Source organism: Gavialis gangeticus, unplaced genomic scaffold (genome assembly GCF_001723915.1).
Source record: "Gavialis gangeticus isolate Ggan-Ray unplaced genomic scaffold, GavGan_comp1, whole genome shotgun sequence".
NCBI lineage: Eukaryota > Metazoa > Chordata > Crocodylia > Gavialidae > Gavialis > Gavialis gangeticus.
In genome coordinates, this window is record NW_017729034.1 from 31,950,272 (window position 1) to 31,975,474 (window position 25,203).

General features: G+C 41.2%; 1 protein-coding gene across 1 annotated transcript in view; it reads left to right on the top strand.

Moving 5' to 3' along the window:
• FAM98A (family with sequence similarity 98 member A) overlaps positions 1-17,402 on the top strand; it is a 26,961-nt gene extending 9,559 nt beyond the window's left edge. The window contains exons 5-9 of the mRNA XM_019527285.1: positions 1,911-2,095; positions 8,318-8,398; positions 9,974-10,090; positions 12,848-13,015; positions 15,443-17,402. Of these exons, the coding sequence (XP_019382830.1) occupies positions 1,911-2,095; positions 8,318-8,398; positions 9,974-10,090; positions 12,848-13,015; positions 15,443-16,225 (1,334 nt within the window). The 3' untranslated portion in view covers positions 16,226-17,402. The remainder of the gene's footprint in view (positions 1-1,910; positions 2,096-8,317; positions 8,399-9,973; positions 10,091-12,847; positions 13,016-15,442) is intronic.
• The last annotated feature ends 7,801 nt before the right edge of the window (positions 17,403-25,203 follow it).

The following is a 25,203-nucleotide window of genomic DNA, read 5'->3' on the forward strand; positions in this document are numbered from 1 at the left end:
TCCCCCCAGGTCGAATATGACCCATCCACCACCACCCACAGCAGACTTACCAGCCAGACCCAACTGCTCTCCACACTGCCAGGCTACGCTCCTGGCAGCCTGCATGCTGCGCTGCAGCTCTGCGCGTGCACAGGGCATTTATTGGCCATAGTATTGGCTACATGAACCAAAAAAAGCCAATTGCCAATGCTCTCAATTTTCCTCATATCAGTGCCGATCTGATATGGGACCAATGTATTGGTGCACCTCTACCAAATACAGGAGTATGCATGTTGGCATCCCAACAAAGTTGGAGGCATCAGCTTCTACTCAGTAGCTTCACCTCTTGTATCTGATTATACCTAGTAAACACATGATTGTTTTGAAGTCCCTACCATGCTTTGGCTTTTGGAATGGTTGAACATGATGTTTTCCCTCTCACGCTTCCAAAACTAATATTGGAGCCTCTGGCCATTGGAGGAATGGTGAAAGGGTGTCCTTTCCCTGTCCGAACCTCAGTTCTGTGTGCCGTCCTCCTTTATGAGTTGCACTGGTACATGTTTCCGCGGTTAATTTTTGCCCAGTGGCAGTGAAGCTGACATTCTCGTTAGTTCCTTGCTGTTCAGAGTGTTCTGAGTAGCAGCATTGAATGTTGAAATCAGGTTTGGTTTGTTTGTGAGGTCAAGGAGCAGTTGCAGAGGTACTGGAAGTTGGGAACACTGTGAACACCAGTGGTTTACATGTCAAAGGTTATTTTAGTTTTTAACCCTTACAGTTGTGAAATGTCTTATTCAGTGTGATATAGACACTTTTCCCTGGAGAAGTCTTTTTTTCCCCCCTTGCTGTTGATGCTTTCACTGTTCATTGCTGAAGATTAATGTTGAACTAAGATAAGATGTGAATGTTACATTATTATTTAAGTTTTTGTACTCCAGTGGTCAGAGGGAGAATGTGCTTGACCTGATTAAATCATGGATCCAGATAACTTCTTATGTCTAAAATACTATGGATAGATATTTTGAATTAAATTTCACTTTAGATTATTAACAAATCTTTTACCTTATTTCAAGACACACCTGTCCTCTGACTTGCTCTCAGCAAATCACACTGTTCAGTGAGGCTTGCTGTTGTACTTTGACACTTGAATTAATGTATATAGATCATAAGCAAACTTGTTGACACTTACTATTATTTGTTTGGATATTTGCTAACTGTCCCATGTTGATGATGCCAGGCCCAAGCTGTTTTGATGGGGAAAGCATGGCAAACTCCTTTCTTTGTTGGACACACATACAGATCTTAAAGGTATTTAAGTGCCTAACTTCCCACAAAAGTCAATGAGAATTGGGCAGCTAAATATCGTTTAAGGATCTGGACCATAATACATTTCCTCCCTTCGCCAAGAATAACTGATTGTTGTAATGATTTTCCAGTCAGCCTGGCTCTTCAGTTCCTTAGACAACCTCCAGTGCTTGTTTCCCTGGCAGCTTTTCATTTCTGCTTTTTCTCCAGTCCCCCTACTTCTTGACAAAAGACTTGCAGAGTCCTAGCTTTCTAACTCTAATTCACTGCGCTGTCTCCTCTCTCTGCTGCCTTCTTTTTCCCAATATACTGTCCTCCTTCTGCAGAGCCTGAAAGGAAAGAGTTGTGCTCTTTTGGACGTGTATAATAGTTTAGTGGGGCTGTAGTGCTTCGCACCTTGAAACTGCCTGCATGTCGGAGCTATCCTCTTTTCACTGACTCTCTTGGGATCCTAATCTCTGACCTTGTAATCTTTTATATTCAAGCTTTTGTTGGATTCTAAACTTGCATCCTCAGTTCCTCCTAAAGTACTCTGTTTGTGGTGTACATTGATCAGGTGCAAATGCTCATTAGTTGTAGATACTTGACATGGCTGCATCTTATGCTGCAATCAAATTTTCTTACCCCAGCATACCTCATCTCAGAACTGGAAGCTGCCAGAATGCTGTGTGTGAACACCCCTCCAAAAAAAGCCCAGGAAGGAGGTGGCAGCGAGGTCTTTCAGGAGCTAAAAGGCATATGTATTGCTTTGGGAATGTCCAAGCCTCCAGCCAACATAACAATGTTCCAGTTCTTCAGTGGAATTGAAAAAAAGGTAAGATCTAAAGTAACTAAGCTAAAATATATACATATAATATTTCATTGAAACTTAAGTCCGCTTCCAGGGAAAGATTGCAGAGTTATGAAACACTTCTAGGCTTTGGGAGAGACTTAATATGGTTTACAGAATGTACTGTGAGTCAAAGAATTTTCAAAGATGAACTAGAGGGCTGTGTCCATGCCAAAATCTGAAGGCAAAGTTCTCTGCATCTTGTCCAAGAGCCACTGCTGACAATGCCATGAAGGGTGCTGTATTCCTTGTAGTGCCTGAGGTTTTAATATTATCACCTGCTACAGAAGACCCACAGAACATTGAATTCATGTCTTGGCAAGGAAGTTGAGAAGACTGTTTGTAAATACTACTTACATTTAAGCCTTTTAGAGAAACCCATTGCTTTGAAATCTAGTCACTTAAAAATATTAGCACTACTTTCTCGTGTATATCTTTTGCAGAATTTCCTGCCATTTTTTGTGGCTTTAGTTCATTTTTCCTCTTTGTTTCATAGTTTCATAGTTGTTAGGTTTAAATGTGCTCTCCCTCTTCTTTGAAAATCTCAAGCAAAAAGAGGAATCTGATTATAAAGGGAAAGTTGTGTCCTTATGCATTTCAGATATCACAAGGAGGTTTTGTGTGTGTGTGTGGGGAGGGAGTGGAGCAAGAGAGCTCAACAAAATGTACTTGCTTGCTTTTTTAAAGTATGTGCAATTACTAGTTTCCATAAACACTTCCAAAGCAGAGTTTTGGTTAATCTTTTTCAGTTTATTCTTTAGCTATACCTTAAAGGGCTCATTTGGAAATAAATCTCTAAATAAACATTTTCTGGCAGTAGTACCATTTAGGAGAGGATAGATGGTCTTGTGAAAAACATAAGATGATAGAGTTAGGAGAACATGAACACTTCTTACACTGCTGTGGACTTCTACCTTGGAACCAGAGATGTGGGTTTTCCAGAATTCTTTGCAATGCCCGAAATAGAGCATGATCTGATTTAGTATGTTTATTTGACTTATATTTAGTAAACAAAACTAAAAAAATTCCCCCATGTTAATTTTATCTCCCAATAACCACAAGTATTTGAACTGTAATATTTGATTAGGAAAAAAAATAAATACAGCACGCTTAATGTGGCTTAAATGTTATATTAAAAAAAAATCCAAAGCTTTATGTGGGAAGAAATTATTTTTATTGCAATGCTTGTAAAAGTGTAAAGACCAATACACAATAACATGTACTTCCCTTACATTGTTTATTTAAATTTAAGATAAAAAATGAAGGCGCTGAAAACTGCTGACACACTGATTTTAGCACACCCAAAGAACTGTGGTTGTCCACTCATCTACTTCAACACAGTTTAACTCTCTTCCTCTGAGGTCATCGCGGCACCTCCAGTTTCACTGTCACTATCTGTAGAATCACTTGCGCTACTTAATTCCATTTCAGAATCGGATTGAGGCAAATCTGATTCAGAACTATTTGAACCACATTCTCTTTTGCTAAAGGATGGTTTTACCAATGAGTTTATGGGCAAGGGCAACTTATCATCACACTGCATCTTCTTCATTAGTTGTGCTTCTGACTGATTCTCCAGAAGCAAGAGATTTTGAAAAATAGAAACAAGCTTAGCAGTGCATTCATTTGTTAGGCTGTTCCTCTTTTTTGTCTTGACTGAGCTGCAAGCCTTACAGTCACATTCACAAGAAGCTGCTGTTGATGGAGTGCTTAGGATCCTTAGAACAATCCTGGACAGCAGTCGGGTGTTACAGTATCCCTTCCACCATGTGAGAGGAGACATATTCTCTGCTGCCTGCCAAATGGTGTCTTTGCTCCAAAGTTTTTCTTTTACACAGTACTCAGCAATGTCTGTCATCATGGCTGTTTCATCAATGTTGGGGACATTCTTAGCTGCTTGCATAATTGTATCGAGAGCAGTAGATAATTCATCTTCTGATAAATGTTGTCCTCTGTGTTGGGGATCCAAAAGGTTTGCTGCCAGATGAACTGGATGAGAGCAAAACTCAGATCTCTTAGTAACCATTTGTTTTACTACTACTACTTTTTTGGATAGAGGTGAAGGAGGTCAAAAACTCAATTAGATTTTCATTCAATTATCTGAATATTTCTGGGATATTTGAACAGCTTGATGTTCAAACTCCTTCAAGTTTCTTGATAACCACTGAACCTGGTAGTAGAAAATTGAATGTTCCTTGAACTTGAACCCAGAACACATCATTGGCGAGAATCTGCTTCCAAATGTTCATGGGAATAATCTGGGATACTGTGTCATCTATTCAGGCACACTGCAAACAGTTCTTTGTGCACAGCAAACTATGTAAATACTTTGTAGCCAAGCCCCATCTAGTTTCTCCCTGCAATAAAAGTGCACTTTCCTTCCACTGCTTCTCTTTCTGTAATTTCTTCAAAGTCTGATTAGCAACATGATTATTGTTGAATACCTTCACAATGGCTTTGTAGTTTGCCAATATTGTCTTCATTGTATTCACACTTACTATGTCCTTTGCCAGAAGATTCAACCCATAAGCAAGACAGCCAAATACTATTAAATGAGGATATTTTGCCTTTAATATTTGCCAGGCAACTTTCATGTTACTTGCATTATCGGTTACAAGGGCTTGTACCCTGGAGGGACCTGCACTTCCAATCTCTTCGCTCAGTAATTTGGCTATGTATTGGGGTGATGTGTAAGGGGTGCATGTGCACCTCCTGGGTGTGGCAGTGCACCCCCTGCAAAAAGGCACTTCTGACTGTGTCAGTGGCACCTGCAGGCAGTCACCACTCGCCACCCCACTGCTGACATTGCCAGTGGTGTCTGCAGGTGGTTGCCGACCCCTGGTTGGTGCTTGCCACCTCCCTCACCCCCCCCACCACTGACAGTGCCAACGGCATCTGCGGGAGCTCCGCACTTACTGCCGCCAGGCTTCTGCCGTCGCCAGTGCAGCCATGCTCCGCCAGCTGCTGGGCCCACGCACCATTCATGCTATGTATTCACCTGTATGACAAGAAGACTTGGTAGCAATTGCTTTCAGGAATGTTGGTTCACGTGTTGGTAACATAATGTCAATAAAGGATTTCCTTGTATATCAGTCCATCCATTTGACATCAGAGTCAGTGATTCTGCTTGACTGATCCTTTGAGTAACCATTGTTTGAATTTTGTTATACTCTATCTAAGAGAGAATACGATAAGTGATAATGTGACAGTAACATATATGATGGGCAAATTAGTTTGTAATGTTCCTTCCAGTATTGATTTTCAGTTATGGAAAGAGGTGCATCACTTGCACATATAGCTCGAGCCAATGTCTCATCTGCTTTTTCTTGATCTTCTTTTGATATTTTGTCCACAAAGTCTGATAAAAAGCTTGACTGTCTTGAACACTTCTCATGGTGGATCGCATATCTGGTAACAGTGATCTTGAAAGTGAGGATCCTGCTGCTTCTTCCCCCAGACTTGGCAGCTCAACGTTTTCATTTTCCATTTTTTGCAAATCTGCTATTTCACTTGAGCTACCAAGTTCCTGCAACAAAAGTGGGGAAGGATTTTTATTTTAACCTATTCTAGTCTGGCCTCATCCATGAGAAGGAGAAGCAGCAGGGAGTTTGCTTCCCTCCTTCCTGCCAGAAAGAACACTCTGCTGCTCAACTTGCTGCTCAGTTGCTCTGGGACTGCAGAGCCAAAGGGACGTATAGTCTGGCCTTTGCCATCAGCCAGAGGACTAAGTTCACTCTGCTGGGTTGAAATAGTGAACTATTTATTTACAGTAAAAGCTCTGTTAACTGGCACCTTACAAGCTGGCATGTTCTATTAACTGGCATGCTGGCTTGTTAACGGAAAGTGAAATCAGAAGTGCCCACTGTGGCACTTCTGGTTTCTCTGAGCCCCCATGGCCCAGGGCATAGCAGGCTGCGTGGGGCCTCCCTCCCTGCCCCTTAGGGCCCGTGGGAGGGTTGGCTATGCAGCGGGAGGGTCAGTGATGCCCTGGACGCAACGGGAGGCAAAGATGCCTGCTCGGGCCTCTCAGTTAACCGGCATATTTTGTTATCCGGCATCCCCCATTCCCCATGGGAGCTTTTAGTGTATTATGTAATTCAAAAAATATTGTAAAGCCTAAGCCGCTTTGGGTGCTTAGTGCAAGCAGAAAAGCAGGATACATATATTTTAAATAAATAATAGTCCAGAGTTTTACTAACAACTTTTAAAATTACGTTTTAAAATAATATAGATGCTAGTCTATACTGTGTTGTTTAACATATTAATTTGTTTACTTACATAGGGTTCCTGAAGTAGACTTTTCTCAGATGATGTTGTTTCAGCACTTTGTTGTATTAACTTTCTGTATGTGGCTTGTACTCTTTCAGGACAGTTTCTACATGTTGTTAAATGTTTCTTTGTTCTGGTTGTGTTGTTAGCAGACTCCTGCCCGCAATACTTACATCTACCAACTTTCTTCCTTCCTTCAGTGGCTTGAACTTCACTATAAGGATGCCACACGCTAGTTTTTTTCTGATTAGGTATCATGACTACTTCAAACCAGAAGCACTAAAAACTAACAGATCTTATGCAAACACTCCCAACTTCCCCCAACTCAAGGAAAGAAATGAGACACTGCTCTGTGTGTTTGCTGAACTAAAAGTGAAACAAAAATTAATCACAGTTTTAGTTTTGGTTTTGCCTTCGCTTGCAGTGTGAGATGAAATAAGAATTTTACCTTTTGGTTTTGATTTGACCTGCACAGCCAATTAGGTGAATTCATAACTTGGTTTTTGGTTTGGATTATTATGTAACTGTATTTACTCTCCTGTTTACAAATCAATATAACATATATGTACTATTTCACACACTTCCTAGGGATAATCACCTGAAAAACAGTAATTACGACTTTGAAACTGCCAAGCTTGCCTAATATTGTAATGGTATCCATTCATTGTTTCAAATGAATTTTATGAAACAATGAATTTTTAGAAATAGAAAATTTCCCACAGAAAAATAAAGCACTGGAAAATTTTCCACCCCACATCTCTGCTTGGTACAGTTCAATTAAGGTCTTAGTCCATTTACTCATCTGTAAAATAGCTTCTTACAATGATGCACTCATGAACTTCAGTACCTTTTTTCAGAGATTTGCCATATGTAAATGCAAAATATTTTCCTGCTGATTAGGCTTTTTTATCCTTTTCCCTTTTCATGTCTTCCTTTTTTTTCTCCTCCTTTCCCCCCGCCATTTCCATACATGAAATGTATTAGTATCCATACTGTTTTTTTTTCTCCCTAATTGACTTCCCTGTTACTTGTTTATAAATCTTTTTTTATTATTTGCAACATTAAATACATTAAACTTAAAGAGATGTTGTGCCATCTACATCCTGAAGTTGTCTTTTAAAAACACAGTTATAATGTAGCACGTGTTGTTTCAGTTGGGTTTTTTAAAGAAACTTCTGAACTAAAGCTTCTTTTTTTTTCCTTTAAAACAAATAGACCCAAACACTGCAGTAGTTTTAGTAATACGTTGGAATTTGAGAGTGAAATTAATTTATTGACTCAAAAAGTGAAATGTCTTATTACACTTTTGCTGCCAAAAGTTGAATGGAACACAAAAATTTAAATAGGAAACACAGCGAAAAGTTCAGATTTGAATGTAAAATAAGCATTGTGATATAAAGAAAGGCCTGGGTGTTTCTTTGATATTTAGCAAAAATTTGAAAATAGAAATGTCTCTTTAACTTGCCATATAAAAAGCTGCTGTATCTTTTCTTTTGTGCATGACCAAAAATCAAGACTTTGGAATCAGTGCCCTATAACTATACATTGTAAATTAAAGAATTTCTTTTTTATGATACAGGAGACTGTTCATGATCCTTCTTCAAACAAGTACAGGATATTCTCTTTGTTTACAGCGACTAGCACTTGTATCAAATGGGTGGTTTCCCTCTGTCGCTCCTCATTTAAATAAAAAAAAATGTTCATCTCTAATGTCTGTTAGTTCTTGTTTTCTCTAACCTTTTGACCAAGATTACTGTAAATGCTTAGACTTAAATATGATTTGAGCTAATTAGTTCTCCATGATCCAGTGTGCTTGGGACAATCCTGTGCCATGACAAAGGCCCCACATATCTCATAATACCGTTCCCCTCACCCTTGTAAGTTATCTGTGAAAATTTGGGGTTTTGGTTAATCTTATATACTTATATTTCTTTACAGTTAAAAGAAACCCTAGCAAAGGTTCCACCTAATCATGTTGGAAAACCTTTACTGAAGAAACAGCTGGGACCAGCTCACTGGGTAAATAGTTGCATGTGTAAGAGACTGCTTCCCACACTTGGTAGTGTTGCTTGTCTTGATTGTGTATGTTTAATAGTGTATCTTGTCTGTTTTTAGTAAATATGAGAACCAGTTCTAGTAGTGCTTGCAGGATTAATTTATATTGATGCCATACACTTCTTGTTAATTCTCATTTTAATTAGTTTGATCTTAAGCTTTAGGGAATTTGGCCAAAGCAGCACCCTACAGTAAATCTGTATGTGGGTAAAGATGTTGGGCAAAAGATGAACAAGAATTTTCTTAACACTAAATAACTTTGCTATTGTTCCAACAGAGGTTGTTGCTTGCTACCCTAAGAGGCCATGGTATTTACAGTGAGGCTTTTCTTTCAGATTATAAATTGTAAGGCAGCCTCTTGTTTCTGCTCTTACTGTGCTTCACCAAGACTCTATTGACATCCTCATTTAGTATTCTAGTCAGTCACCCAGTTGTTTTTAATTTGCAGCCCTATGTTTTTTTTCCTGAAGGACACACTTTTTTTTTTCAAATTACTATTATTATTATTATCTCTGCATTTATTTGATTCTGGGAAGAGGGTTTTCCCCATTTAACCTGGAGGAAAAAAGCCCCTTGTCTTAGAATTGGGGTGGGGGATGACACTGGCTGCTGTGGTGCAAGTTCTAGCCCCTGCCTAGGGTCAGGACCATAACTGCAGCTGCTGCTTCCCTCCATAACCCCCCTGCAGCCTCTTTTCCCCATCTTCCTCTTCCCTCATCCACAAAGCCTCTGCTCTTGCCTGCCCCTCTCCCCCCCCACAAATCCTTGTTCTGTGCCAGTTGGTTCTATCCATATTGTAGCTGGGGCATTGAGTACCACCCCAATCAGGCCCTGTAGCAGCAAAAGGGGGTGCAGAGGCTTGCGGGGGCCAGGGAGGCAGAAGCAGGGGGCAAGCTGCTTAACCTCCCCACACTCCCTGCCTCCCCACTGCCTGCCCCCTGTGACAGTGGAAAGGATGAATTAAAGACAACTGTCAGACATTTCTGTACATGGAAAATTATAACAAATTTATATTTTTTCCATGTATAGAATTTAACTGGGGGTGTTGTCTTAATTTCAGGGTTATCTTAGATTTGAGTAAATATAGTATTATTGAAAAGGCACTAACTCGGAGGTTCCTTGTACTGTGTCATGTATTTCTCTGATTCTTACCTTGTTCATATATTACTTGCTCTTATTTGTTTGCCCTGACAAATGTAAGAGAAAGCAGATTAGAAGTTTCACCAAAAAGTGTTGAATGTGGCTCTTATGTTCTTTATGAGTGACTCTGAAAACTGTGCCTTTGGGGCAATACTGGAGCTGCCATGAGGATGACAGTGTTTGACACCTGGAGCAAAGCTGTGTTACTAGGTCTGATTTGCATTTTTGTTTGCTTCCATGACTGACTGAGAATTGGATGTTGGGTACTGATTTATTTAATTATGTAGATAGTTGAATGCTTATGCCAAACTGTTGTTTGCTTTCATGTGTCTATTGCTTATTATTTGCAATTAGAAAGTAATTCTATTCATGATCTAGGCTTGTGAATTTTCATTTCAGGAAAAAATTGAAGCAATTAATCAAGCCATAGCCAATGAGTATGAAGTTCGGAGAAAGCTGTTAGTGAAACGTTTGGATGTAACGGTGCAGTCATTTGGCTGGTCAGAGAGAGCTAAGGTATAAATTGATTTCTATAAACATACTGCACTCTTACAAAGCATAAGCTATCTTTTCTGAAAACTTACTTTACTAATATGTAATAGGAAATATCCCTGAACCAGTGTCTATTTTGGTTTATTAATTTCTGAAGTTTGTAACAATGCAAATTATAACATTTATAATTAAACCATAAAATTTTGTTTTAAAAATTGATCGTTATGTGGGTTAGTAACAGCATGTGAAATCAGAAGATGTATTGTGTAAATGTATATGTGTAAAATATGTACAGAGGATAAAAATACAGTTAAATGGACACACAAAATAACATCAAGAGTAGAGGCAAATGCTAGTATGATGGTTAGCAAACCCTAGTTGTTTGCCATGAGGGCACCACAAAAAGATTCTTGCGTACACACTTGACCTGCATAGTAGTGTAAGCACATCTTGCTGACCAGCTCATCATCAGGGATCTGGGTTTTCCATTTGTCATGGAAAAACATGGATTTTTCTCCTTGCAGGGAGAAAAATCTGGGAAACTGTGGGTTTCCCTTTGCAGGCTGGCAGAGTCCCAATTTCATCGCTACTTCCATATGTCCATGGGTAATAACTTTGATCTATATAACACAGCTCTTAGCAGTTCCTGTTTTCCTGCCTTTGAGGGGAACTATAGCTGGAAAACCAAAATTCCAGGTCACTCTAAATGTGTTAAAATATCAAGAATTCAGCTGGGAAATCTAATTCTTGCACCCTCCCTTTGAACACGTACTGCCCAGTTATGCCATTGTCCCTCTTGTCTCCTTTGCTTTACAAGAGGGCTGTCTAACTTCTGAGTGGCTGGTGGCTGCAGGCCTCCTGCTGTACTGTGCCACCTGCTCTACACCATCATTAAGCCGCAGTCTTTTATTCCCACTTGCATCCCAGACTCCATCCTATTTGTTTCCTTCTGAAAGCAAACTAGTTGCATCCATCTCAAAGGCTTGGCATATTGCACCAAAGCCTTACTTTATTGAATATGTGGTTAGGGACCCAATCACAGATCCTTGTGGAAAGAAGAGGAAGAGAAAAAGTAGATAATGCAAGAAGGTGAGTAGTTAGGGTGAGAATGTAGACAGAGGAAGGTGGAAAGCAAGTATTTGCTCCTAGCTGAACTTTTATCTTCTCAGCATCTTCAGAGTGACTTTTCTATATTTACTAGTACTTGTTTAAGTAACATTTTTAACTGTTGCTACCTTGGTCAGTTGTAGCTTCCCTCAAACACAGGAAACTGATGGTAGCAGAGGCAGTCTCTGAACAACACTTTTAGCCAGGAAAAAATGAGGTAAAATATCTGCTTTTATTTATATGTATTTAAAGGGTATAGATATCCTTATATTATAATCTTGCAAGTTGCAGTGCATATTCCACAGAATGTAGTTGTTAAACAGGTTAATGCAACTCTTTGTTGCCTGTGTAAATCTGTCAGCCCAGACGTATCTATTTGTATCAAGATTAATAGGGACTCACATTTTACTAGCCCATCAAAATGTACTGCGTGAAGGGGACAGAAATTTCTTAAGCTGCATTAGGCCTCTAGCAGACCATACATTTATCATGCAATTAACCTGTTAATCATATGATAAATGGTAATGTGCCAAATGTTCAGGGAATTTGTAGTGGATAAAATGAAGAAAAAACAGCCTTAAAGAAGTTCCACATTAAATGTGAAAGAGCCATGAACCTGCGAGGGGGAAAAATCTATATTGGGCCCCACAGTCATCTAATAGGTTTATAACATTTGGCACAGGGCCTTTGCATATCATAGTGCAGAAAAAGTCCATTGGCTCCCTGTGCTTGGGGACGTCTAAAGCCCCGTGCTGCAGCTGATGCTGTGTCATGGACAGCTGGGCTCACTTCCAATTTCTAGGTGTGCCCCCTGGTTGTCACATGATTGAGGGTTGAGGAATTTTATTTTTCATCTCCAAAAGCGTGCATTCTGCCCTGCACTTCTGGCATGGCAGGAGGCACAGTTGTTAGGACTGGAGATTAGATCTCATTGTACCATCAATGAAAGTCTGTCATCTCTTGAGAGAAATATTTCTTTTACGTTTTGATAAGTCTTAGACATTTTGTAATTAGAAATTGTAGAAACAAATAAGGCATGATATTTGCCTCAGATTTTTACAGTATAGGGAAGAAAAAGGTCTGTATTAGAGCAGGTGATTTTGTGTTAAATTTGGTTCTGTGCATGTTTCTTGGCATCTTGGTTTGGTGGGGTAGAGGCTGGTCAAAACAGCCCTGTGCTCCCTCTTTCTAGTGAGGTGGTGTTGGATGTTTGGCTATAAGAAATAACAGACTTGGATTTTAAACATCAGCTGTTTGGGAACCACGCTGGTGTAGAAGTAGTTAGATCAGATACAATTCATTGTCATTTTGGAGATGTTGATTGGTCAGAATTATGTATGTCAATTTTCACTGGCTACTTGCAAAATACAAATACAGATTCTCACTATTTCTTGTTCTATTTGAAAATTGTTAAAAGAATTGCTCTATGTAATATTTTTGGCAATTGGGTTACAATTAAATACCATCCGTGCAACTAAGATAAGAAAAAAACTTGGATCTCAGACCTAGTTACAGCAATTCTTAAAACTCTCAAGTATTTCTTAACATTTCTTATGTTCATATCTATCTTAATGACAGAAAATTTATTTTAGTTTTCTTATTAATCTGGATTTTTGGTAAGGCATTTTGTCACATACCCAGATTTTAGTTGATTAATGTTTTTCTTTTCAACAGAGTCAAACAGAGAAATTGGCTAAAATTTACCAACCGAAACGCGCACTGTTATCTACTAAGTGTGCTATTTCCATTGCTAACCTCTTGGCAGCTCGGCAAGACTTGTCAAAGATCATGAGGACAAGCAGTGGCTCCATCAGAGAAAAGACTGCATGTGCCATTAATAAGGTATCTCTTCATTGACTTTGAGGTGGCAAAAATAACTTCAGAATAAGAATACGTTTTAAACAGAATAGTATGCTTTGCTTGTCATCAAAGTGAAGACTGGCAAATAAGTGATGCAATGTTATCATTCTTGTTACTGATCCTTACCCACCAGCTCTAAGTTCTTCTCATACTTTCAGCTACTGTTTTAATTCTAGGATCTAGAATTTCTGATATAATCACATTCTAGTATCCTTATTCTTTCTGAATAGCACCTTATTCCACCATTGCTTTGACTGTTCTTAATGGACTTATTCTGATATATGAACTTATTCAGTATGAGAAGGAGCATATTGTCTAATGCTTACAATCAAGAGGACAATGTCCATTTTCATTGCCTTGCTGCATGTGTGGCTTGACTGTGGGGGCAGAAAGCGAGAGCACTGGATTTATTGCTCCTTAAAACAATATATTGTGCTATTATTTCACTTTCTTAGTCATAGATGTTACAACTAAAGTGCTAGTATATACTTCTCTCCTCATATCTGCCTGATTTGTATGTAATCTTTCATTAATTTTTTTTAATTAGGTGGGGAATAGGAGCCAGTTTTCTGTTTAGATTCTTGCATGCACTCCGATTAGAATAAGTTTATATAGTCCAAGGTTTGATTTTTAAAAGCAAGTATTGAGGTGGCAAAAATACTGTCTAAATTAAGGGCATTATACATCCACTTCCAAAAACACTTCTGGCTTTACAGAATAGCAGAATGAAGGGCTTGACTTGTGCACTGAGCTTGAATCTTGTTAGATTTGCATGATAGTAGAGCTGTTAAAAATTAACAACTTTTAAAGTCATTACTGCTGTTTTTCTCTCTGTTTCAGTAGTATCCTGTTTCCAGACAGGATTGGGTCTTGAAATGCTAAACATTGCAACATAGATTGCCTGCTCCCAAGAGCTCTGCATCTTGTAACTATGTAGATCTCGGTAAAGGGTATAGAATACAGAAGGAGAAGTGGGAAAATGAGGGTAAACTTACTGAGAATGCTAGGTACGATTAATTGGGAAGACTTCATTGCTGGTGACCTATCTTGTTCCAGTGGCTTTTCTCCACCCATTGTCAGTTCTAGATATTTGTTTATTTGTTTTGCTTATTAATATTTATTTATTTAATGTATATGCCATCCTTTCAGCAGGGGCTCAGGGCAGTTTATAGTAAGAGAACAGAGTAAATCACAAAACAAGAAAAATTTTAATAGGACAGAAGAAAATATAAAACAGAAACCCATTAAACTGATGACAAATGCCAGAATAGGCATTTCCACAGAAGTTTCATTTTAATGGCTGGAGAGAACTGTAACTTATGAAATATGTAAGCGTCCAGTCTCCTTGTGAATCTTGACAGTTCCTTGGTTTCTCAACATACTGAGACAGTTTCACAGTCTACCTTCCCATCATGTGCACAGGCCAGGTTGTGATGCATGCTTTTCCGTGTATTTGTTTTTTGGGTTGGTGGTTTGTTGGGCCTCATCTCAGGCAAGCTGCATGATACTCTTTTAGAAGTGATGTAATACTCACTCAACAGAAGTAGGCAACTTTTTGAAATTCACTTGCCATAAATTTCTGTAGATGGAAAAAAAAAGTAAAAAGGACACATGGACATAAAGGCATGAACAGACAAATTCCAGTGAGTGCTTAACTGAAAATCTTTTTAGTGTTTTCTCAACTGTAGTGGATGCCATCTGATATCTGATCAACAGCCTTTGTAAAATAAGAGGAGGGGTTGTTCACTTCTAGCAAACTTGTCATATACCAAGAATACCTTACTGCTTGGTGTCTTAGTTGACAGGTTCTGCATGAAAACAAAAGATTGATCGGCATGGGGACTGAATTACATCATTCCTGCCAAGGGATCTGAGATCAGTGAGGAATTCTAGCAAGCTGCTGTGTGAAAGCTTGCACTGCTGCCATCTGTGCTGTGCCTGATATTTAGATAGATAATTTCTCTCTCTGGCTGTCAAACCAGCAGCCTGTCCTAAGTAGTAAATCCATTTGGAAATAGTCTTCTTAATTTTTTTGTGTGTAGCGAACACATGGATTAAACCAAATAAACAGTGATCATATTACTTTGTCAGCCAGTCTTAATTTTTCCCTTCTTAGTTCAGTAAGCACTGTCACTTTGAGGTGCTTTGAAGCTGTTAGGAAACACTATGACGGATTATTTAGGCCTTGACTCAGATGGAAAAGTCTCTGACGTAAATGAACAGCTCTCATTTGAGATTAATGGAATTTTATCAACATAAAAACACTTCAGATACAGATTTTACTGCATTGACTCAGAAAAACCCAGGCTGCATAGCACTCTTCAACCACTGCCAAGATGTCATACCATTTTAATGCGACTTTTGTATCGTATCTGTGTTCCTAAAGCAGTCCTTCCCTTCCCTTTACAGGTATTAATGGGCAGAGTGCCTGACAGAGGTGGTAGGCCCAATGAAATCGAGCCACCACCTCCTGAGATGCCACCTTGGCAGAAAAGACCAGAAGGGCCTCAACAGCAAGGTGGAGGCAGAGGAGGAAGAGGTGGCTATGAATCATCATATGGTGGAAGAGGAAGTCATGACCATGGGGGCCACGACCGTGGCGGGCGAGGAGGCTATGACCATGGGGGTCACGACCGCGGAGGGCGAGGAGGCTATGATTCATATGGAGGACGAGGAGGTCACGAACAAGGGGGTCATGACAGAGGAGGGCGAGGAGGACGTGGCAGTTATGACCATGGAGGCAGAGGGGGAGGAAGAGGAAACAAACTCCAAGGAGGCTGGACAGATGGAGGAAGTGGCTATCAGGACGGTGGCTACAGGGATAGCAACTACAGAGATGCAGGTTTTCAAACAGGTGGCTATCATGGTGGTGGTGGCGGATACCAAGGAGGTGGCTACGGTGGTTATCAGTCTTCATATACAGGAAGTGGATACCAGGGTGGTGGCAGTGGCGGCTACCAACAGGACAACAGATACCAAGATGGTGGGTCCCACGGTGATCGAGGAGGTGGGCGTGGAGGAGGGAGAGGTGGGCGTGGAGGAGGGAGAGGTGGCCGCGGAGGTCAAGGAGGCTGGGGAGGCAGAGGTGGACAGAACTTTAATCAAGGGGGGCAGTTTGAGCAGCACTTCCAACATGGAGGCTATCAGTATAACCAGTCTGGATTTGGACAAGGAAGACACTTTACTAGCTGAGGCTATTAAAGTTTACACTTCAGCAGAGCTCAAATAATAGAAACCTAGTTTCAGAGGCCTGATTTTAATTGTGTCTTGAATTAATGCAAAGCTGTATGTGACAAGCAAGCTCTTTTTTGGGTGAGATGCTTTGCTTTGAGCATAGGAATAGACCTCTGATTTTCTTTTTGTCTGACTAAAATAACTACACTGCCACTCTTCACTGGGCTCCACCAAACCTTTGACTAATAGCCATGCTTTTTAAACATTGGACTGAATTCCTCTGATCCAATCATTTTGTTCAGCAGTTCTCATCGTGTGCCTGCCTTCCATTCTGAGGTATAACTATAGACATCCAAGACTTGTTTGTTCCGACTTGTAATACACAAATGGTTTTGTTTCTATGTTCCTTTCTGAATACTTTTTCAGACATATGTTCAAACACAGTTTTGAGTGTTGCTTTGACTTGCTGGCCTGTTGTGTTAGTCAAGAAGAGGTTACACGCACCCACCCACCCACACCTGCTTGCTTCTGAATTGCTCTCTAATCAGTAGGTCTGCTGTGTCTATTATATGAGCTCTACTGTAGATTCCACATCCAGTAGCCTTATCTTCCATGTATCAAAAATTGCACCACCTGCTTAACTCTGGAGATTTTTGGCTGTTGCCAAGTCTGCAAAGATCATTTCAAGCCAAGCCAATCTGTCAACCAATAGTATATGTAGGCCTGTAGTTAAGTATAGTGATTCAAACTGACCTGCATCCATCCAAAACGAGTTGCTCCTTCTCCCAACCTAACTTTTACTTGAAATCATCTAGAAGAAAAAGCGAAGTGAAATTTATTTTATGCACAAGTTAATACCACTGGCTCAGCAAATCCAGCGCAGTTTCTTTGGGGGTTTTGGGTGTTATTTTGGTTGTTTTTTGTTTTTGTTTTTTTAAGAAAAAAAAGAAAAAGAGAAATGCACTACGGCCTGGGGAGATTAGTTCCTACCTGGAGGTGGCCCTTTTATTATTGCTGCAGAAAATGAAGCCTGGCTGATGTTTGATGTTCTTACAGTTTTTGTTCTCTCCCTGAGAGCCACATAATGCTTCTTGCTGGGTTTTTGTGTACATAAACATTGTCAAGCTGTGAAAGAGAAAATGGCTGAAAGTGTGCTGATGTATAGAAGGCGAGCAATAAAAGTATCTGTATGTTCTCTGGTTGGTTTGGGGTTCTTTAATTCTTGGAAAGATTGAACAGAACGGTTGTGATACAGCAGCTGAAACCTTGAAAAGGTTGCTGGGCAATGTATTTAAAAATTGTATGTAATTCACACTTCCTTTTGTGGCCCTTCCAGTTTTCGTATAAGACTGAAAGATACTCATTAGTTGAATATTACTTGTTTGGGCCCAAAACAGACATAACTGGATTAAATAGTATGGCCCATGTCAGCGGTTTTGATTGGATGAGTCTATGAAGCAAAGAACTCTACTAGTTGTGACTCAAATTATAGGCCTTAGATATAGCTGATAGTCACTTAACTGCATTTGTGAGAACTAGGCAGAAGAAATTTTAAATTTACTTTGTAGCCACTAGGTGTTGCTACTGAGATGCACATTGCTTGAAGATCACACCATTAAAAGTAGGTAGGAATCTAGGTCATTCTCTGCTAGTCGTTATTTAATTTTCACTATGCCCAAACAGCTTGATAATGGAGAAAAATGCTTACCAAAGTGGACTTGGAATCCTGCACCAGCCATTTACTTAAGACTGTGGCAAGTTCATGGCATGAACTTGGTACTTTTAATTTGAGAACTTTTCAGCTACATCTGAGCACTTTAACATCACAATGTACAGCTGGCTTCTGGATCAGGTACCTTAGACCCTTTAGCCAATACATTTCCTTCTGATGGAATGTATGCTGTGCCTATGGCAGTTTCTGTTTTCTGCTAACAAATTTTTCATTTAGTATAAAAGCCTTGTGCTGAATGGAGTCTGAACAGTTCTGATAGTTGCTAGCTTTCTTCACTGTCTGCCCCTCACTCTAACTGGGTTGGTGGTCTCAACTTAATTATCTCATCTGTCAGTTATAATGTATAGGAGGTACAAACTAAATTTGGTAGCTTTTTCTCCTCTTTGCTGTAGCAAGAGACTATTCAAAATCAGTTGCTTTATGTGGAAAAGAGAATGCCATAAATTAGTACTAGTGCCCTTAAAGAACTTAAGTTAGTTTTGTCTTCCTGAGCAAAGTCTGCTGCTTCCTTTCAAGAACATGACTTTTATTAGATCTTTTCAGCCTTGCTTTCTCTTTAGAACCTGCAGTTTCACTACCCTACTTCACAGGTTTATAAAACTGCTGGCAGGATTTTAAAGGAAGGTGCGTGTGTGTGTAAGTATAAAAATAGCCATTTTGGTCATCTCCTAAAAAGCCTAGTGAAGGGGTGTGGAGTGAAAGGGCTTCCTTTGCAGTTTCTCTCCGAGCAGAAGAAGGGCATAGGAGGAGCTGTGAGTCCAACACCAAGGGTGTATTGGAACTTGGACATCACTGGTCCCCTCTCTGGAAAGGGAGGGGCAGGCAGCAGAATTTGAGAATAGATTTCTGTGAGGTAAGAGATCTTGAATGGTAGTGATCAGCTGATAGGAATGGAAGAGTGATTTTGAAGAGGGAAGAAAGAGGAAAATCTCCCTTCTCTCTCACCAAAACTAATCATTGCCTCGTAAAAATGCTGTATTTCTCCTGGCTGACTTATGCCATATAGTGGAAGAAAGAAAATTATAAAAGGATAGGATTAATCAGGCATCTCACTTGGCCCCGGGGGGAAAGCATGGAATCCAGTGACACCCCCTCAATTTACGTTCTTAGGAATCATATGTTGATGATGAAGCATCTCATCCTGAGGCTTGGGGTAGCAGGAGAGGAGTAGGTATATGGGATTTGTTTAAGAAATCAGCCCTTCTGTTTTACACAGTTTCTCCCATGTACCCCTCAAAGATGTCTTGTGTACCCCCAGGGGTATGTATACCACAGTTTGGGACCCCTCGTGTAAGTGATTTTAAAGTTCATTAGCTTTTACACATTACATGCAAAACAGTTCTCTGCTTCACTGAGTTAGACTGGAATTATGGTCAGTGACAACGTAAATTCAGGCATAAGGGCTGAAGGATTTCAGATCTCAAAACCATGTTGACAGTCGCTTCAACTTTATTTTTCATGGTTTCGGGATGTTGAGAGTCAAGAATCTAAAAAGCTAACAGCTGGTCTTTCTTTTCCAAGAGGAAAAAAACGCTTTCCTTGCATCAGTTTCTGTGTCTTAATGTCCCACTGATTTCTTGGTTACCTTGTGGCTACTTTGTATTCCTGAAAAGCAAACATTGCATTCTTTAGAGAAGAAAACAGTCTTGAGTAATGGAAGCAAATAGCTACGTGTTCATTATTGCCTACTTGTTTTAATGAAGCTTCATCTATGCTACTACACCTTGCTGGAAAGAGGTATATTAACTAAGGAGACTATAAAAATTGTATCCCCAGCTGTTGTAGTCATGTCAGCAAAACTCCTGTTGTGGATACAGCTGTGCTACCAGAAATGCTCCCCATCCCTTAGGTTATGTTTGAGCAGATGGTTTAGCAATGCTGGAAGATGAACTGGTACTTTGCACTGTGTAGCCACCAAGCCAGGGCTCTACAGGCATAGATGTAGTGATAGCAGCCCTGTTGTAGTGGTTCTCAACCTTGAGTCAGAGCACCCCTAGGAACATGCCTCTTAGCTTTTACTCATTTATGGACTACAGAAAAAATACCAGAGCAATTCTTCTGTTGCAAAGAGCTCAGAAAGACTACAACAGGTCAGAATGGTTTTGAAACTCTGAATTCATGCTTGAAATCTTTGTGTTTATCTTATGAATCATGTGTAGTGTTTGCACGCCTAACAGAACTAATAATGTGTGACATCCTGCGAGCACCCTTAAAAGGATCTCGTGGAAGTCCAGGATGCAACAACATCCTGATCGAGAATCACTGGTGTAGGCAATTCCCTGAACCTCTAACTGTATGTAGAAGTTCACCTATGCCAGCAATTCTTAAACGTACTGGGCTACTGGACCTCTGTCAGTCCTCCAGATCTTGTGTAGACTGCTGTGTGTCTATGTCCTCAGACTTCTAACTGAAAATGCTGCACAGGCACATAAGGGCCAGGTGCAGGCCCTGCTTATTGTGGCTTTCCAGCCCTTCTGGTCTGTGGACTGCAGATTGGGGACCACCAATGTATCACGTTCTCTTAAGATGGCAGAATTCAAGTCCTGCCCTTCCACTGAAGGAAAGGGATGACAGATTATCGGATGGAATTTTGTTATTGATTGAAATGTTCCTTCCAGATTTCATATACCCCATGCTCCACAGTGACCTCCTCCCTAGGTGTGACACTGTGAAGTTTGCACAGAGATCAAGCAGAGAGCTTTTCCTCTGCTAATTAACTAAAGTTTAACTTAGTCTGTCCTTCGTCATGTTTAGCAGTATTCATTGAGAGAATTGTTTGCCTTCTAGGCCTCTCCTCTTGCCCCCTTTCTTCCCCCCCTTTTCTTTCTTCCAAGTTTGAGAGTCTCTTGTCATCTTCCTATTCCATTTTCTTTTCTACAGTAGCTCCCACTGCCTGCTTCCTCAGTCTAAGGGTTTCACTTTTTATGGCTTTTCCTGTCCTGTCTTCTATCTGCTCTGTGTCATCCCTGGGTTTTAAAGAGCTGACACTCCAAATGAGGTGGATGGAAAATGGGGTAATTCCCTCCCCTCTTGCCTTGAGCCTGTCTCAAGTTGTCTGCTGACTCAGAGAAATGTTGTGTTAATGTATACTCTGACACTTTGTGTCCAAGGAAGAGAAATTCAGCACTTTAAATCAGTGGGGGCTAACCTTTTTGAAGCTAAACCCTGCACCCTCTGAGTGTCACTCCAATCCCTTTCCCTGCCTAAGCTGCTTCTGTGCTTTCTGTTCCCTGCCTGATCTGCTGCTGTATTTCCTGCTCCCCCCTGAGCTGACAGGTGACACTCAGATACTGCCCATGCCACTTACGGCACATGTGCTGTGGGTTAGCCACCCCTGTTTTTAAATGAAGGCTAAATAATGGGAACTGGATCATTATAGGTATTTAAAAATGCACACTACTAGCACAGTCCAAACTTTCAAACTTCATCCTAGGCTATAACTTAGTGACAACTTGATGAAAGATTGAGTTTAAACAGGATAGTTAGGTCTGCATCTCTCATGCAGCAGCCTATCTGTAGTCAGTCAAATGCTTCAGTATATCATGAGAAAATCATGTCAAATTTCTGCCATGAGCTGCATACAGGGGGTGTTCAACCTCTGGTTGGCAGGCCAAATCCAGCCTACAGAGCCATGACATTTGACCTGTGGGAATCCCAGTGAGTTGGAAACAATTGGCAGCTGGGGAGCAGTGGAAGCTCCATGCAGCCTAGTCCATCCTTGTCCAAGCCATTGTAGTGCAGTGGGTCCAGATTGGGCTGGGCTGCTTCCTGCCTATGCATCCATGTAGGGTTTCTCCACCCCACCTACCCACTAAGGCTCTGGATCAGGGCCACTACATCCTTCCTAGCACATTTGGATTTGGGCTGAGCTGCTCCACCCACTTCCCCTGGGATGTTCAGATTGGGGTCAGGCACCCCTGTGTCAGGATCAGGGTTGCTCTACCTTGTCTCCTGCCCTCTCTCACCTGCCATGTATCTGGATCAGGAATGGACTGCATCCCACCCCCTGGGCAAATGGATCAGAGTTGGGCTGCGCACCTTGCACAGCTGGATCCCCCCTGCCACCCTGCATGTTGGCCAGATCAAGCTCACAAACAAGATCTGGTCCATGGCTGGATTAGGCACTGCCTAATTTGGTTTGGTGTCTCAGCTCCCGAACTTGTGTACAAACCCTTGGACTGTTTTTTCCTATCATGGTTCTTCCACTGTGCCTTCAGCTTGGAAGAATGGTGCTCAATTTTTTGACACTATAGACCTTGCAGGTGCTTTCTCATTTCTGATTATCAAACTTCCTATGGTGTGGCCATACCAAACTGAATACCCCTGACCACCTCTGCTCCAGAAAGCAAAGCAGTCTTGGGCCAGGTCATAGTACTTGTATCAGCAATCACTTGGAAATCCCAGGTGTTGTACGTCTAAGACAATGGGTACATCTGCATGTGCTATTAATGCACCTGAATACTCTGGTGCAGCTCGTGTCACTCAGCTGCTTCCCAGGCCAGTGTCTTCACATGAACCTGGGACCACAGCAATTCAAGCTGGAGTAAAGCAGCCCTGGGCTGGCAGAAAACCTGGGCGGGTCATCCTCAGGCTCTGGGTGGTGGCATTGAGGCTGGCTGGGGCATGAGGGTGCTACAGTGCAAGGCTAGGCAGCAGGCAGCCCGCATGCTATAGCACCCTCATGGCCCAGCCAGTTCCAGTCACAGTCTACACATGAGTTTGAGTGCACATAATTAATTACTCTGCTGTAGGGGAGAGTACTTGTCCTGGACAGTACTACAGCAGAGTTAATTAATTTACTGCACCCTAATACAGGCACATGTGAAAACACTTAATGCTTTACTGCAGAGCTAATTAGTTAACTCCATTGTAAAGCACATGTATAGATGCACCCAATAAGTTGTAGTTGAATGCAAGAAAATGAATGTATGGCAAAACTTCATTCCGCCATATTTTTTCTGAGCTGACAGGCAGGAATAGGAGGGAGGAAAAAACATTGCCGAGGGTAATTGGTATGTATTTTTAAGAGACATAAGGTAAAATTCTCTTTCCCTTTATGTGTCTAAATTGTGATTTTTCTACCCATCTATGCAGCTGTTTTAGCCTCTGAAGCTGCAAACATACATTTCACTTGAAGTGGTCCTGATTGAGCCTAGTCAAAATTTGCAGCAGTATAACAAGCAGGGTTTGCATCCCGAGTGGCAGCTGACCGGTAGCACAGTAACGAGAGCACTGTGCTGGGAAGTCAGATGCATGAGGCCATTAGGCACGTGCCCTAACCACTCAGCCGTTGGTGTTGGCTATGTTCTGAATGTCAGTGGGCACATGCCTCCAGCTACGTACCTGTCTGGTCTGTGCTTAGCATGGGCTCAGTCTATGGGATCACTTCATCCAAAGTGGGACAAGGGAAGTTGGATCAGTTTCTACATGTAAGTGCCAAAAAGCACTTAAACAGTTAGGAAAACTTCCATTTAGATGCACAAAGGGGAAACCGAATCCCACCCTTCATGTCTTTAGCACTTGCAAACAAGGTTGGGAGCCTGTGACCAGCCAGCTCTCCATGGATTGCACCAACTGCTCCATGGTTCACAGAAGAAAGCTGTCAGGATGGATCAAATCAGCGTGCCTGACAAAGAGCGTTGCCACAAAGTGGACGTGCACCTTTTATCACCCTGCCTCTGCTCTTAGCATAACAGCTTGTGAGAGTGGCATGAGTGCATGCCTTTGCTTCAGGTTGTGCCCTTGCAAAGGCACACAGGGAGCTGAAAAGAAATTGCACATAGTTCCTAAGTGTTTTTTTGCTGGCTAAGAGCCAGTAAACAATTTTCCCTCCTTTGACCCAATAACAAGGAGAGCCTCTGAGCTCTGTAACAAAACAAGCATAGGAAGGAAAATATGTTTTTCTCTTTTACTCACTTTGTGCTTTTCACAGGGCTGAGCAATGGCAGTGCCATTGTGTCCCCTTCGTTGTCAGTTAATTTTCCTTCTTGTCCATTTGGATCTTTCTCAAAACAGGGGAGAGAAAAACAAAGTTAAGAAAATAGGAAAACACTGCTGTCCGACCAGAACAGAAAAAGGCAAGTCATTGTGTCTGTGTCAAAGGCAGCTGTTGGCCCCACAGCTCATTTCCGCATCTGCATGAAATGCCGAGATCAACCTTCTAAGCTTCCAGCATTGACTCACTAGCTAGAAAAGCCAATTTTTTGGCCAAATCCCATCTAGTGCCCATAGCAGCCTTTTGCTTATGCTTTTAATTTTGAGGGCCAGCTTTTCAAATGGCATGCATACCCATTTAGGCAAATGAGCAAATGCATTTAGCATTTGGGGTGCATGCTGAAGGCAAAGCTCTTTTGAAAAACTGCCCAGTGTCTTTTCCTTTTCCTCCTCCTGTTGGCTCCTCCAAGTTCCCCAGTGCAGGGATCATTTTCAGAGAGGCTTTCTTAAGAGTCTGCTGGAGTCCATTGTCTCTCAGAAATGTGCAGTCAATATTTGCTTCCCCACCCCCGCATCTAAATCTCTGTTCCTTTTGCCAGTGTTGACTAAGCATTTCCTATCCTCACACCTCACTCTGACATGCCAGTGTGAAAATGGGACCTCAGGAAAAAGTACTGGCACATTAAAGATTGGATCAGTAGGAAAGAGACCTGAAGAAGAATGTCTTGCATTTGGAAGCTTCTCTAACTCTACCGCAACTATACAGTTGGTCCAGTAAAAGAGATCACCCTTTAAGAAATCCTTGTCTTTTGCATAATGTCTGCCCCGTTATGGCTCTAGTATCACTCTGAGACTGCTAGTAAGGGGTGAAGAGTTAGATACCATTTTGGGAAGGAATCTAGGATTAGGACCGAGCACCACTCTCCTTGTAGAAGCGAGGATAAACAGAGGGTTGCCAAAGAGGGCAGACAGTTCATTTGTTTGCCCTGCTCCTGTTGCAGCTGCTGTGAAAGCAGTTTGAATGGGGAGGTGGAACAGAGAACTACCTGCTGTAGGCTTAAAGGTATGTCTGCAGTTCCACATACTGTTCATACAGCTGTTCTGTTTGCTGCAAGGTAGCAGCACAGAGCTTTATTTTTTTTTTTTTTTTGATGCCTGGATATCCAGGGGTCAAAAAATAAACAAACCCTGCACTGCTCCCTTGCAGCATGGCAAACAGCTGAATGTGCAGTATGTGGCATTGTACCCTAAAGCACCTACTCCTGCTGCAGTTGGAGATAGGATACTGGATTAGATGGATCATTGGTCTGACCCAGTATGGCATGACTTA